Source organism: Leucopleurus acutus (assembly GCF_964270905.1).
Source record: "Leucopleurus acutus genome assembly, chromosome: 3".
Taxonomy (NCBI): Eukaryota; Metazoa; Chordata; class Mammalia; order Artiodactyla; family Delphinidae; genus Leucopleurus; species Leucopleurus acutus.
This window is the reverse complement of record NC_139145.1, coordinates 3974752-3989459: the sequence shown is the minus strand read 5'-3', so window position 1 is coordinate 3989459 and position 14708 is coordinate 3974752. Positions and strand designations below refer to the sequence as shown.

At 60.7% G+C, this 14708-nt stretch overlaps 1 protein-coding gene across 3 annotated transcripts in view; it reads right to left on the bottom strand.

Annotated features, from left to right (window-relative positions):
- Positions 1-14708, bottom strand: part of KDM4B (lysine demethylase 4B) — a 134664-nt gene that overhangs the window by 86094 nt on the left and 33862 nt on the right. For all 3 annotated transcript variants that reach the window (XM_082836020.1, XM_082836021.1, XM_082836022.1), the window contains exons 3-5: positions 8229-8394; positions 2174-2349; positions 1151-1265 (exon numbers count right to left, since the gene is read on the bottom strand). In XM_082836020.1, coding sequence (XP_082692146.1) covers positions 1151-1265; positions 2174-2349; positions 8229-8369 — 432 coding nt within the window. In that variant the 5' untranslated portion in view covers positions 8370-8394. The remainder of the gene's footprint in view (positions 1-1150; positions 1266-2173; positions 2350-8228; positions 8395-14708) is intronic.

The window sequence follows — 14708 nt, the reverse complement described above, 5'->3', positions numbered from 1 at the left end:
CGAGCTTGACCTGCATCTTCCAGGTAACAAACTAAAGCCCTCGGCACCATGCACCACAAAGTGGACCCACTAACGGAAGGTCCGGGCCCAGGTCAGCTGGGCTCCGTGAAGCCGGTGAAGTGAAGCACTGGCAGCGATCCGTGCTGGGACCTGAGCGGCAGTCGTGTGTTTCCCACGCCTTTTGGGAATCACAAGCCGCCTGTTCTAACAGGCTCCTCCCCTGGGTGCCAAGGAAGGTCCCAACCCTCTCAGGAGGGGACTTTATTCCTGCCCCCACCTCCCCGCTACCCAAGAACAGGTGGCAGCTGCCCTCAGGGGAGAAGGGCTGAGCCGACAAGAGTCATCCCCCCAGGTGACCTTCAGAGGAACAACCGGGGGGAGCACGCAGGGAGGCAGAGGGGGCCCCTGGGGAGTGGAGAGGGCCAGATCCTAGCCCAGGGTACCCCGTGCAGAACACACCCAGGAGAGATTCAGGCTTCAGAGCTTTGGAATTAACCCCGGTAGATCCATCCCAGGGTTATCCGAGGTCCCATAAGTATTTATAAATTGTCCCCCCAAAACACGATCCCACTCAAACCTCCCTCTGCTTGATGCCAGCACCCTCGGGGACCTCGGCATCAAGCCTCGACCAGGGCCTGTCTCGCCCTTGGACAGGCCGCGGGCGGCAGAGGCCCAAAGGCCGAGGAGCAGGGCCCTCCCAGCCCAGCAGAGGGACTGGACGTGAGTGGACCCAGGGGTGGCCTGGATGGCTGAGAACTCGGGCTCCCAGGTTTCCAGGAAGATGGAGTGACAGAAACTTGAGAAGAAAAGCACTCAAACAACCGAGAATTTAGAGAGACCCCTGGGAGAAGGGACGGAACGCTCGATGTCATCTTTTTAGAACTGCGTTGTGGCCAGGCCGCTAGGTCAGCGGCCAAGTGTGGGATCAGGGGCAGGGGCAGGGGCAGCACTATGACCTGGTAGGGAAGATTCTGCAAACCTCTGGCTTCTTCCTTTCATCCTGAGCTGGCATGTGCCTGCAACCAGAGCCCAAAGAGAAGGCCCCGTGGAGCGTTCCGTGTCACCCCAGCCTCTGTGGTCCAAGGTGGAGCCCGCTCGCCCCCTCCACACCTCCACATCCACCGGGACGCCTAGGGGCCTCAGTACTTACGTCATCATACAAGGAGCCACTGATGTCAGCCCCATAGATGGGCGACACGAAGGTGAGGTTCTTCCAGTACTTGCGCTCCAGGTCATCGAAGTCCTGGTGCCGGGGGGTGCAGTACCTGGGGACAAACCGAGCATGTGGGGCTCAGGGCACCTGCCAGACAGACCGAGGGAGGGGCTCCGCTCAGATACCCGCCCTCCCGGCAAGGGCACGGCCCCGGAGCCCACGGATGAGCTGTGGTGACTGCCAGGCGGTGAGGTGGATGGACGGCGGGGGGGCAGCCCTGCCTGGAACGGTACCCAGGGGTCCCGTCTCGCCAGCTATCAGGGCCCGGGGCCCCCAGGTCAGACCACACGCCAGGGCCACGGGAGCCGGAGGAGGGACCTGGGTTTTGACGGTTCTTGTCCTCCTACCACCCTGCAGACACCGACAGGCACCGTGGTGGCCAGGGACAGCGCATGAGGGGACAGACAACGCCTGCTCTCACAGGACGCTTGTTTGAGAGCAAAGAGACTGCCAGAGACGCACAGAAGACTTCAGCGACTGAGGGGGGCTGGGAGCTACGCAGAACAGGGGGAGTGAACAGCGGTGCTGTGTGCCAGGGAGCGTGCCCGCGTGCCATGAGTGCCCACGACACGCCCGTGAGCTCCCGGGAGTGTGTGCGCATGCCCAAGTATGCCATGGTGAACCAGGCACTTGGGGAGACGTGCCAGGAAGCCCCTCTCTGGGGAGGTGCTGTCAGAGCTGAGACGTCCTGGGGCGAGGAGGTGCTCCGGGGACAGGGGACACGGGCAGGCCCTGAGGGGCTGGCCCCGCAGCCAGCGCTGAGGGCAGCGTGAGGTGGACAGCGTGACCCTGGGTCGGGTGAAGGTCTGGATTTTGCCCCTAAGAACCAGGGGACTGTGAACTGGGGGGTGCTGAGGCCCACCCAGGAAACACAGAGCGGGCTTTGTGGGGGCTGCGTGCGCCCCGCCCTCCGCACCCCGAGCTGGCATTTCGCCCGCCACGCCACCCAGGCCCGCGTACTTCTCGCTATTGGCCAGGCGCCGGTACTCCCCAACCGTCATGGCCTTCTTCTGGATGTTATACTGCGTGAAGAGGCCCGACTGGCCCGTCACCACTTGCTGGATGGGCGCCGGGATGACCACGTCGTCAATGTCGTCGTATGTCTGCCGTGGCTTCCACTCCTTCGGGGGGATGATCTGCGAGATGGAGCGGGAGGGTGGTCAGCGGCGCCTCCCCTGGGCTCGGCCGCTTGGGACTGGGTGAGGGGCAGGGAGAGCCTGGGGGCACCTAGCACCCCCTGTCCGTGTCACCGAGCTCCCAGGAGACCCGGGGCCAGGCCTATCTAGGCACCACCCAGCAGGGTAGGGGGCTGTGCCTGCCTCTGCACGGGGCCAGGGCCTGGAGAAGTGGGAGCAGCCCCAGAGGACGTGCGCGATCACAGAGTCAGCAGATGTGGGCAGGCTGGGCTGTGTGCGCCCCTCGGCCTGGGATGCACTCGCTATGTCCCGGGGGCTCTGCTACCGCGCCCTCTGGCCACCACGTGCCCGGCTCGGGACTCCGCGCAGATGAGGCCCCAGAGCAGAGACCCTGGTGCCGCAGTGCACACTCATTCCAGCGCCCTCGCTCCAGTGACACCTACTGGGGGCGATCGCAGCTCTAGGTGGTGGGGAGACATGGGGACACAAAGGACTCAGGCGAGGGCCTGAGTCCTGACTGGAGGGCGCAGGTGATAAATCCCGGCGAGAAAAGGAAATTGTAGGACAGTAATAAGGGTAAAGCGGGGCTGGGTGAGCCGCCCAGAGGCAGGAGGTGGGGGGCGGGCAGTGGGGGGTGACAATTCCAAGTAGGAGGAGGCCTGAGAAGGTCACACTGCAGCCCCCACCACAGCAGGCGCCACCACGCCCCTCCCCCAGCAGGTGGCGGCACCCCGGCCCACCCACCCCCACCCCAGGAGGGTGCCACGGATGGGGATGGACCTCCCCCTCCACGTTTCCTCTCCACCAGTCGGGGGTGACCTCTGTGCAAGCCCCACGGGCCCAGGTGGGTATTTGCAAGCCCCGAACCTCCTTCCAGGGCGTCCAGTGGGCCACCCACCCAACAGCTCTGGGAAAAGGAACTAAACCAACCCATTTTTGGTGCATCAGCCACGCACCCTGGGGGAGCCGAACCCTCTCCCAGCTCAGGGCCACCAGGGAAGCACACGGCGCTGAGGCCCGAGTTGGCCGACAGCTCGGGAGCGGCTAAGTCCACTCACCATCCCCAGGATCCCGCTGTCACATGGGTGCAAAGAAATGTTTTGCTTGGCGACGAAAACACTGACTCTCCAGTTCCTGCTAAAAAGGGTGCTGCCCACCCACGACTAGCACGCATGGGGGTGTCCACCCACATAAATCAGTAACAACGACAGCAGCGACGATGAGAAAGTCAGCGCTCCTCACCCGGGCAGTCCCGCCCCACGGGGAACACTGGGCCATGTCTGGGGACGTCTGTGGTTGTCAGGACTGGGGGAGCTCCTGGCATCGAGGAGGTGGGGGCAGGGAGGCTGCTCCACACCCCACAGCACCCAGGACGGCCCCCCAGAGAATGACCTAGCCCTCATGTCAGCAGTGCCAGCAGGACCCTCATTTAGAGTTAGATGGGGACGAGCCCCCTCCCAGAAGACACAGCTGTTCAGTCACAATGCCACAGGCGCCTGGCGTTGACAACAGGGTGCTGGGCTCAGCCTGCCCGTCGACCGTTTTGTTAGATTCCCAGTGAGAAATCTGAGGAGTCAGGTGATGAACTAAAACACTCAAGGCTAGAAATGCAAAAAATAAAAAGGAGAGAGGGGGACTTCCCTGGTGGCACAGCGGTTAAGACTCCACGCTCCCAATGCAGGGGACCTGGGTTCAGTCCCTGATCAGGGAACTAAGATCCCACACACATGCTGCAACTAAGAGTTCGCAAGCCACAACTAAGGAGCCCACCTGCTGCAACTAAGACCCGGCGCAACCAAATAAATGAATATTTAAAAAAAAAAAAAAAGAAAAGGAGAAGAGGGCCCATGCCTCCAGGATACGGGATGTTCTTGCAGGGAAACGGGTTGTGGGCTGAGGGATCCGGGACCCCGAGCTGCTCTTTAACTACGTGGCTGATGCCTCCTCGTTGCAGAAAAGCCTGAGTTTCCTCCTGGGGAAAGCGCAGTGACCCTGGACCGGCTCCCCCGCCCCAAGTCTGTTGGAGAAACGCCTCCCTAACCAGGCTGCGGGATGAATGGACCACTCCTCAGCCCTCCGCTCTCAGGGGAGAGCCTCGGGCTCAGTCCTGTCCCCTCGGGCTCTGCTGTGTGACATCTGGACACTGGGGAGGAGCCGGCAGATGCTCCCGACACCTGGCTCACACGTGTGAACTGCACTTTCCCAGGCACATGCTAAGCGGGTTCTGGAAAGGCGCATGAACAGAAGGCCACTGGTCTGGAACCCGAAGCTTCTGGAAAAATCCCTCGGCCTAACACCCTCAAGTCTCCGCAGAGCAGGATTTGAAAAGAGGCTCTCCAAGCAGAGGACACCTGAAGGATGTCCCCTAAAGGCCCATGAGCATCCCCACTGTGTGGCCCTGGACGGACCCTGACTCGAAGCTGCTAGGGGGCAACTCAGCCAAGGCCAGGAGGACCGAGAGGCCACACACCCAAGGGAGCGGCGTGACACCAGGGAGGTGGCCAGCTTGGCAGGCAGCTGGGGCAGGTGTGGGAGACCCTTCTAGAGGGAAGGAAGTGAGGGGCCGGCCTCTGCCCCCCAGAACCAGCTGGACCCAAAGCCATTCTGCTGGCAGCAGGCCTGGAGGCTAAGAAGAGCCAGGGCACCGCCTGGCTGCAGGGCACTGAGAGCACTGACGCCCCTTGACCCCTCCCCAGGACCCTAAGCCACGCCCCTTCCTGGCTCCCTCCCTCCCCCAGCCCTTCCCAAGCAGCCTGAGGGGGAAGGAGCCCAGCTGGACACTGGTCCCAGAGCACACTCAGGGTGGGTGAGGAATGTGACCCACCACCCCGATGGCCCCAGGGTGGGAGCCCCCGTACCCAGAGCCCCCTCAGCTCCGGGCCCCGGCCCAGCCGTGCCTGCTGAGTGCCCACCCCGACCTAGCTGCCCCAGGCCCGACAGAGCTTTTGTCGGGGGGCTATCAAATGTAGCTTTGATGAAAAAAGAAACCTCAACACCACACACACACACACACACACACACACATACACACACACACAGAAGGGCGGTCAAGGCTGATGAGACCAGGGTGAGGGGGACCCCAGCAACTACAGAACTCGTTCAGGCCAGCAGGACACCGTGTCCCTTCTCCAAAGAGGCTGGCAGCCCTCAGGGCTGACGGCCCGCGTCGGAAGGAATTGGGGGCACCGAGGGCCGTGGCACATGCCTCCCTGGACCCGTCTGCCCCCGCAGTAGCCGGGAGGCCCCAAGGGGCTAGAGGCACCTACACGCCGTCCCTGCCTGACGGGAGCAGGGATGCTGGTGCACGCGTGTGTGTCAGCGTGACTGTCCCCACAGGATCTCTCAGCGACAGCGGGGGAGCTGCTCCCAGCAGCCCCTGCCCGCCCTCACCGTGCCCTTCCAGAGAGAATTGCCCTTGCCAGAGAGAAAACAGCAAAGAAAATACCACTTAAGAAGAGTGGAATGGAACATGCAAACAAAGGGCAGAGGGGGACTTCCCTGGTGGCGCAGTGGTTAAGAATCCGCCTGCCAATGCAGGGGACATGGGTTCGAGCCCTGGTCCAGGAAGATCCCACATGCTGCGGAGCAACTAAGCCTGTGCGCCACAACTACTGAGCCCTCGTGCCACAACTACTGAAGCCCGCATGCCTGTGCTCCGCAATAAGAGGAGCCACCGCAACGAGAAGCCCGCACACCTCAGCGAAGAGTAGCCTCCGCTCACTACAGCTAGAGAAAGCCCGCACGCAGCAACGAAGACCCAACACAGCCAAAAAAACAAACAAAGGGCAGAGTGAAAATGTGCCCTGAAAACATCTGCCTCACAAAAACATCCAGTCCGAATGGTTTCCCGTCGATTCAAGTAAGTTAGTGGAAAACTGGTCCACGGGAATTAAAGGCTTAAAAGCAGAGGCATGGGGCTCAAAGGAAAGGCAGGAGCCGGCAAAGGAGAAGAAAAGGGAAGGAGCAGAGCCGGGGTGAGGACGTGCAGGGGAGACTCGGTGACGCCACACGAGGCTGCACCCAAAGCAGCCCAGGGACAGAAGGTGCTGGCAACAGCCCGGAAGCCGAAGCCGGAGATGACAGAGGAGGAGGGAAAGGAGAGGGGCCGGGGGAAGTGGCAGGTGCTGCCAGCGGAGCACTCCACGAGGTTACCAAGACTCCTGGCACAGGGGACAACTTGGATCCAAAAACAGAACTGGCGCTGCATCCCGGCAAACGCGGAACGAGGTGAGGAACAGGACACATTCCAGGTGAACGGGGGCCCCCCACGCCCAGCCCCACGGGCACCAGGCCTCTGAGTCCCCCGCACCGCCCCCAGCTGGGGCACCTGAGGGAAAGGGGCACCTGACAACCGACCCCAGCCAATCGGTCCAGCCCAGAGGGAGGCTCCGAACCTGCAAGAACCTAGGCCCGGGGCTTCCAGAGCCACAGACCCCGATGAGAAGGCTCTGCTGGGTGTGTGCTGTCATGGGGCCCAAGGAACGAAAACCAAGGAGAGGGGAGAGGAGGTAAGATGTTGCAGGCCCACCTCTCTCCTCATCTGCGTGGCTGAGATTAAAGGCATGGATGTCACACAGCCAACCAAACCCGGCAGGGGAGGTGGGCAGAGGAAGGCCAGCACACCTGTCCCCTCGCTGCAGACACCGTCTGGGGACAGACCACCGTGACGCGCGGCCCAATACCACCCACCACCTGCTTCCGTCCAGCCACGGAGCTGATGCTGGCATTCTTTCTGGGGTTTTTTTCATTTTTTGAAAAGAAATTTTTAAATTCTTTTTTACTTTTTAAAATTTTACTTAACTTATTTATTTTTTGGCCACCCCACGCGGCTTGTGGGATCCTAGTTCCCCGACCAGGGATCGAACCCAGGCCCTCGGCAGTGAAAGTGCAGAGCCCTCACCACTAGACCACCAGGGAATTCCTTTTTTAAAATTTTTAAATGGTTGAGGGAAAATAACAAACGAAGACTGTTTCAGGACAGGTGAAAATTCTACGAAATGCACATTTCGGTGTCTATAAATCAGGTTTCATGTGCTCACAGCCATGCTTGTGGGGTTGTGGGTCATCCCCGGCCGCAGAGCTGAGTGGTGGCCACAGACAGTCCAGCCCAAGAAGCTGAAAATATTTACTATCTGGCTCTTTGCAGAAAAGGCTTAGCGAACCCCAGCTTAAATAATAGAGGGCTGGGTATTAGACAAAGTGCCGGTCATACAGGAAGCAACTAGAAGAACCCAAATCAGGTGACAAATCTCCCAGATTATGTGGTGAGCAGACCCTCACACACACAGGTTCACGTGCACATGAAGAAACTCGGCACCCGTCCCCAAGGTCTGTTCCCCGCACAGAAGAGGCGTGGGCAGGCATGCTATCTGCCGGTGTTCACACACGCACACACGCACATGCACGTCCACGTGTGATGCTCCGTGAAAAGAGACACGAGGAATCAGTGCCGTGCCGCTCCAGGCAGAGGAGCCGGGGTCAGGGTGGGTGGAGGGGGAACTCATTCTCCCTCCTACCCTGTCGCAATGCTTGAACTCGCTTCATACGTGCATTACAGTCTCAAAAAAATGTGTTTAAGTAGGAATATAAAGGCAAAAAGTAAGCCCTCCCCAGCACCGACTCCCCTGGGACCCCCCTGACGGGGTGAGACGGCTGCTGGTCCCACCATGATGCTCTGTGTCCCACCCAGGATCAGCGCCCTCGGGGACCCCGGTGCCCAGAACTGTGCCTGGCTTGGGGAAAGAACATATGTTCATGGATAAATTAGGTCAGAGGGGCTCAATGAGCAGAGTAACGGGTGCCTCTCGGGCCCCTTGCCCCTGGGTGGGCACAGGGTAGCGGCCGGGGAGAGCTGCACGGGGGCCTGGGGCATCACCCACCTTGGCCAGGCCTGCCCGGTGGGCCCCCTGGGACTCGATGTAGGCCACATATTTGTTGAAGTCCTTAAACTCCTCCATCGTTGGGCGAAACGTCATGATTTTACAACTTGGGTTCTGGGCCCCATGATCCTCGGACCCCATGGCTGCAGCAGAGAGACGGCCACACCTGCAAGGGAGACAAGAGAGCGTCAGCACCTCCATCACTGCCACGGGCCGGTTCCCTTCTCCCCAGGAGGCACCCAAACTACCCGGCCCCAAGGACAGAGGCCGCGCAGCCGAGCAGGGCCAAGGGGAGCCTGGGGGCCACTTCATCACTCTCTCTGGCACAAAAGACCAAATGACTGCAATGAATTACTAACAGAGGTAGCCCGTTCTAAGAGCCCATGCGATGCTGGAGGCCAGAGCACACATTTCAAACAAGGGGCCTCAGAAATAAAACCTTTTCTTATCAGGGCCTCATCCAGATGCACTGGCATTGACCTCACAGCTGGAATCCAGAGGCAGAAGCACGGGAGGGGCTGGGAAGGTGAGTGAGGTCCTGTGTGTTTCACTAGCAGGGAACCCCTCCTCGGGCGGGGCCGCCACAAGCAGGGGAACAGTGTGTGGGTCCCTCCAGTACTGGCCCGGCTGCTGTCAGCGAACCCAGGCCCCAGTGACCACAGGCTGCCCAAGGCCGGGACCTGGAACCAGGAGAGCAGGAGGTCCGGCCAGAGAGGCTCGTTTCCCGCCGTGTTTCACCCTGGGCTATAACCACGCCTGGCCGACCCAGCACAGAGCGTGGCACGGAGCATGGCAGGGATCGGGCTCCTCTAGGGGACAAGGCTGCAGGCTGGAGAGGCCCCCGCCCATCCCAAGAGTTACGAGAGTTAGGGGGGCCCAGTGGGGTGGCTGGTGACCCACCCCAATGAGGAAGAGGCTTAGGGGACAGACTCTAGGGAAGGGTCCCTGCTGTGACAAGAGGAGACCAGACTCCCTCCAGGACTGGAAAGAGGTCAGAACCCAAGTGCACGCAGACCCAGAACTTGGAGGACAATTAACCAAGTCCACCTCCCCCCACCCCAAAGTGAGCTGGGGAGTGAGAAAGGCAGGAAGCCCACCAGTCCAGGAAGTAGAGAGTGGGGGGGGGGGGTCCATGTCGCCAAGACGCAGCCACTGGCTCCCCAAAGGCGCTCTCCCGGCGGGCGCTAGAGGGCAGCACGAGCCCGGGAATGGGAGCCGAGGCAGGCAGCTGCCTGGGACAGACCTGGAGGCCCAGGCGGATATCAGACCAGGTCCAGGTCCTGCCCTCAACCACCCCATGCCTGGGCGCACAGGGCAGCGGGCAGGCAGCTAAGGCCGCGCTCTGAAGGTCACACTCACGGCTGGACTGCTGGGGACCCCGGAGGTCCTGGCACACACGGGGTCACCACTGCATCCGGGCTGGGACCCCTGGGCCCCTCCACCCTGTGTGCACAGGAGCCTCTGTCGCTCCTCCTCGCAGGGCAGCCAAAGCTGCGGTCCACAGGGCAGGCCACGGGTGCCCGGGACCATGTGACAACAGCTCTGAGGGGGATCACAGGGAACCACCGAGGTCACACGGGTTTATAAAGGGGAAGGGTCATCACAAACCCCCCTGCGGACCAGCAGGCACCAGAGGGCCCAGGCTGCGGCCAGGCTGACCAGCCCTCGGGATGGACCACCACGCCGTCCCCCCCCGCCCCGCTCCCCACCCCACAGCCGGGGCCCAGCGCCTGACTCCCCACCTGAGCCCCCAGAAGCCAGCGGCCCTCTCCCCTCCAGCCCAGACCCAGCCACACGGGGCTCACCCAGGGCCTCTGCTGTCCTGAGGGAGCTCAAGGCCCCGGGGGGACAGGCCTGACCCGATGATCTGGGAACATGGGTGTGGACCTGAGCTGGGCTAAGGGCTGTGAAGGGAGGCACAGGGGCGTAGGGAGGGAGGCCTCCCGGGGCAGGGATCCAGGACAGGACACAGCGGGGACAGGACAGATGACCAGCCGCAGCCATCGCTCGCCAGCCTTCCTCGTGCGCCTGCCACCCGAGCTGCCCAGTCCTGTCAACCCCACCTCCCCACCCGCCCAGATTCCCTGTACCCACCACCCCTGCCCGCACAGAGCAGCAGAGGGGGTCCGTGCCGCCCACCCGTCTTGCATGGCCATCAAACCTGTCCTCTGAGGCCTGCAGCCGGAACACGATCACCCGGGTCTCAGCTCCTCGTCCCAAGCCCCCGACGGCCGCGCAAAGGGCCATAGGTCAGCTCCGCAGCCCACCACGGATGGTGCCCAGATTCGGAAGCGGTGGACACATCAGCGCTTAACAGCCCCGGCCCTGTTCTCCACGTTTTATGTGGGTGGTGTGTCCACTCTGCACAGTTCACGAGGGGGCATCACGCGTGCCTGGAAGCCCGGCTCTGCTGCGACCATGCCAGTCTCCCAACACATCGCCACCCGCTGTGGGTGATGGGCACCAGGACCACCTGCAACAGCAACTCTCCTCTTGGCCAGGCCGGTCCCAGCAGGGGAGGAGGACACAGGCTCCCCCTCAAGGCCAGCTGTGTCACCACGAGAGAGGCCCACCCTGCCACGGATGCTGCCGCCTGCCCTCCCACAAGGCACTGTTGGTGGGAAATGAGGTGGGGCAGGACACCCGCCTCCCCCCAAGACCAGCCTGTCCTGGGCAGACGGAGGGCAGCCCCGGGGTCCTGCGCACACGAGTTCTCTCGCCCATTAAACATAACCGCAGGAGCGCTTTTCCCTGGGGGGCAGGGGGAGCAAGCAGGTGATACGACAGCAGGTAGTTTCCTGCACTGCACCTGGCATGATATGCTTCTCCGGCCACCGCTGTCATCCAGATTCGGCTCAGCAGTGGATCATGTGCAGTTTTCTTTTTTTTTTTTTTTTTGTCTTATTCATGCCGGTTGCAGTAAAGTTTTTAGTAGGTAAATATAAAGAAAAAAATTCAAATGGTTTATAATCCCAACACTCCATAACCCTTGACACGTTTTTTGAAGGAGGGCAAATAAAAATCAGACGTGCACATACTTTAAAAATAGCAAAAGGAATGTGCTCTTAACGAGACAGTGCCACGCCCAAAATGCGAGGTTCTAACAACTTCATCGTAAAAAGACAAGCAGCACAATTAAAAAGTGGGCCAACGACTTGAATAGACATTTCTCCAAAGAGGAGACTCAAACGGCCAGTAAGCACATGAAAAGATGCTTGAGGTGATCAGCCATCAGAGGAATGCAAATCTAAACTAGAGTGACACACACCTCCCCCAGCTGGGGCGGCTAGAGTGAAAAAGCAGATAACAACAAGTGTTGGTGAGAAACTGGAACCCTGACTCCCAGCTGGTGGGAACGTAAAAATGGGGCAGTCCCCCAAAAAGTTAAACATGGAACTGACCACACAAGCCAGCAACCCCACTCCTAGGTATACATCCAAGAGAAATGAAAACATATGTCCGCACAAAAACTTGTACACAAATGTTCACAGCAGCATGATCCCCAACAGCCAAAAGGTGGAAACAACCCAAGTGTCCATCAACAGATGACGGTACACAAACTGGTCCCTCCACACACGGGCACATCACTCAGCCATGAAAGGGAGAGAAGTACTGACACTCACTACAACATGGATGGACCCTGAGAACACGATGCTCAGCGAGAGAAGCCAGGCACAGAAGGCCACCGCAGGCTAAGAGGTCTGGGTTTCTTTATGGAGTGATGGGAATGTTCCAAAGTTGATTGTGGTAAAGGCTGCAGGACTCTGAATTCGCTAAAAAAAAATCGTGTGCTGTAAGTGGGAGAACTGGTTGGCGGGTGGATTCTATCTCAATACAGCTGCTACCCCCAGAAAAGAAACAGAGATTAGGGTAGGGGAGAAGGAAAGAAGAAAGTTCTGCACTTGCCAAAAAAAAAAATAATAAATAAACAAAACCTCTGGCTGCCTGGCAGCGTGGACGCCTGGAGCCTTCAACTCCTCAGCCCGCAGAAGGGCTCCCCCAGAGCCAAGCCCCCACCCCATGAGAGACGGAGGACACCCCGCAGCCCGGCCACGGAGGAGGCGTCTGCTGGGTTCCTTCTCTAACAGGAAGTGCGGCCTCCAGAGACACTTGGTGGGTCCCTGTCCCTGCCCCCGCCCCGGCCCAGCCCTTGAAGCCTCTAACAGGAAAGAGAGCGGCCCTTTCTTCCCACTCCTGATTCTGAGGCTGAGAGCAGGCATGCCTATAGGCTGCAACCACTGAATTTTACACATTCTAAATGGATGGAACTGTCTGCTTTGTGAATTACCTCTCAATAAAGCGATGATTTTTCTTAAGTTCTGTGTACGGGGAGACCCTGCACGCCTTGGCCTTCCTGGCCTGACGCTCGCCCAGCCCTCGCAGCCCGCCGCCTGGGACGGATGAGCGTGATCACACGTGGAGGGGCAGTTCCCCAGCTGTCCTGGACGGCTCCTCCTCACCCAGAGACAGGTGACAGGAGGGCTCCACCCGCTCTCTGGGTCCCAACAAATGAGTCCAGCCCAGAGAGGCTCTCCTGGGCTGCTGCACCGGCACCTCCCCCAGCGGCCTTCAAACTGAGGGACTCACGGGCTGGGCTATGGGGGACACTCTGGCCACCCCCGTGGAGGCTACCACCCGACCTGTGCTGCAGCACGGTGACCAGGTCGGGGGGTCGTTCCCGCCCCAACCTGACAGCTGCTCCTCCCGGGGGCAGAAGGCTCTCCAGATCTGGACTCCGGCCTTGGGCTGATGCCCCCCCGCCAGGAGCCCGACAGAGCGGGGTGCGCTGAGCCTGCGAGCCTCAGGGCGGGGGGGGGTGAGAGACACCCCAAGGCGTGGGTCTCCCACAGCCGGGTGCACTCTGTCCGTCCGTGAGCCAGAATTCAGAACTAAGATGACTGGTAAGGGACGCCATTTCCCCAACAGGCAGCCACATCCTCCTGGCTGAGGGGCTCTGGGGACTAAGGGTTTCTGAGGTCCAATGGCAGATGTTTTCCAGAAACTGGATGGCTGGAATCTGCAACTCTGGGGTTTTGACAAGAATACAGTATTCAATATGCAGGAAGGTGCGTCCTCTGAAAAGAATGTCACCCTACTAAAAGCTTTACTCTGAGGGGTGCACTGTTTTTGAAAAGGATTCGGGGGCTCTCTGAGCACAATGCCCCCAGTTCTTCTCTGCGGGGCCTGTGCCCCAGCCCCGGGGGCGTCTCTCCCCCAGCTCTTTCCTCCCGGGCCCTCCCCTCCACCTGCCATCAGGTGAAGCCCCAAGCCTCCCCGTGACTCCCAGCCAGCCCCGGGCCCTGCTCCCATCTCAGCCCAGTTCCTGCCACCACAGCCCAGTTCCCAACAGGAGACGATGACTGAGGGGCCCCTGAGCGGGCTCAGGCCCCAGGAGGAGCCAGCACCCCTCCACCAAGACTCAAGAGGAAACCCACCGTGAAGGCAGCACGGGAGGCCCCCAGCCCCTGTCCCCGGCCCCCGGGTGTGGGCCTGGCACTCCATCCCCGTGTCCCGAGAGCAGCTCATCAGGTGCCCTCATACAGGGAAAAGCTTGGCGGTAGAACGTCCTCCACTTCATCCTTCTCTGCTGGGAGCACCCCCTACGCCCCAGGTTCCCTGCAAGCTGGGCATGCTCCCTGATCACACAGAGCCTGAAGCCCAGGGGGCGCTCGGGGCAACTAGTGCTGCCCCACCGTACCCGCCAGCCCCAGTGTCAGAGAACCCTTTGTCCCCCCTGCCCCCTGGCCTGTGGAGCCAGATCGGCGTTGGGGGGGGGGGGTGTCATCGTGCTGGGCCCACGGAGCAGGAGAGCCCGGGCCGGGGGCAGAGCACAGGCTCCAGGAGCAGCCCGCGAAGGACGCAAGGATGCCAGCCTTGATCTGGCTCTACCCCATGGAACTGGCTGGACTGAAACAGTCCACAGTGACGAGAGGGACAAAGCAGGCAGAGAGCCCAGAGCCAGGAAGGCGGGAGGCCAAGGTCAGAAGGGCCAACTGAGAAATGTGAGGACAAGAGATGTGAGGAAGGCAGCTTGGCCGGACGGGGCTGTGTGGGCACGGGGGGGAGTGGATGGGTAGCCCCGCGCACAAGGCCAGGACCATGCTAACATTTATCTGAGCAACGCCAACTCCGAAAGGCACAAAGGAAGAATCGCCCGCAGCCCTGCACGTTGGTTCCCTACTGCTGCCGAACGAATCTCCACAAACCTAGTGGCTGAAACAGCACAACTTTATCTCCGAGTTCTGGAGGCCAGGAGTCCCTCCCGGATCTCAAGTGGGCTGTGCTCCTTCTGGAGGTTTCCTGCCTTTTCCAGCTTCTAGAGGCACCGCATCCCTGGCTCGAGGCCCCTTCCTGCATACTCACAGCATCTCCGGTCTCTCTCTGCCTCTCTTCTCTGACCACTGCTTCCATCACCACATCCCCTTCTCTGACTCTGACCCCCCTGCCTCCCTCTTAGAAGGACCCCTGTGATGACATTGG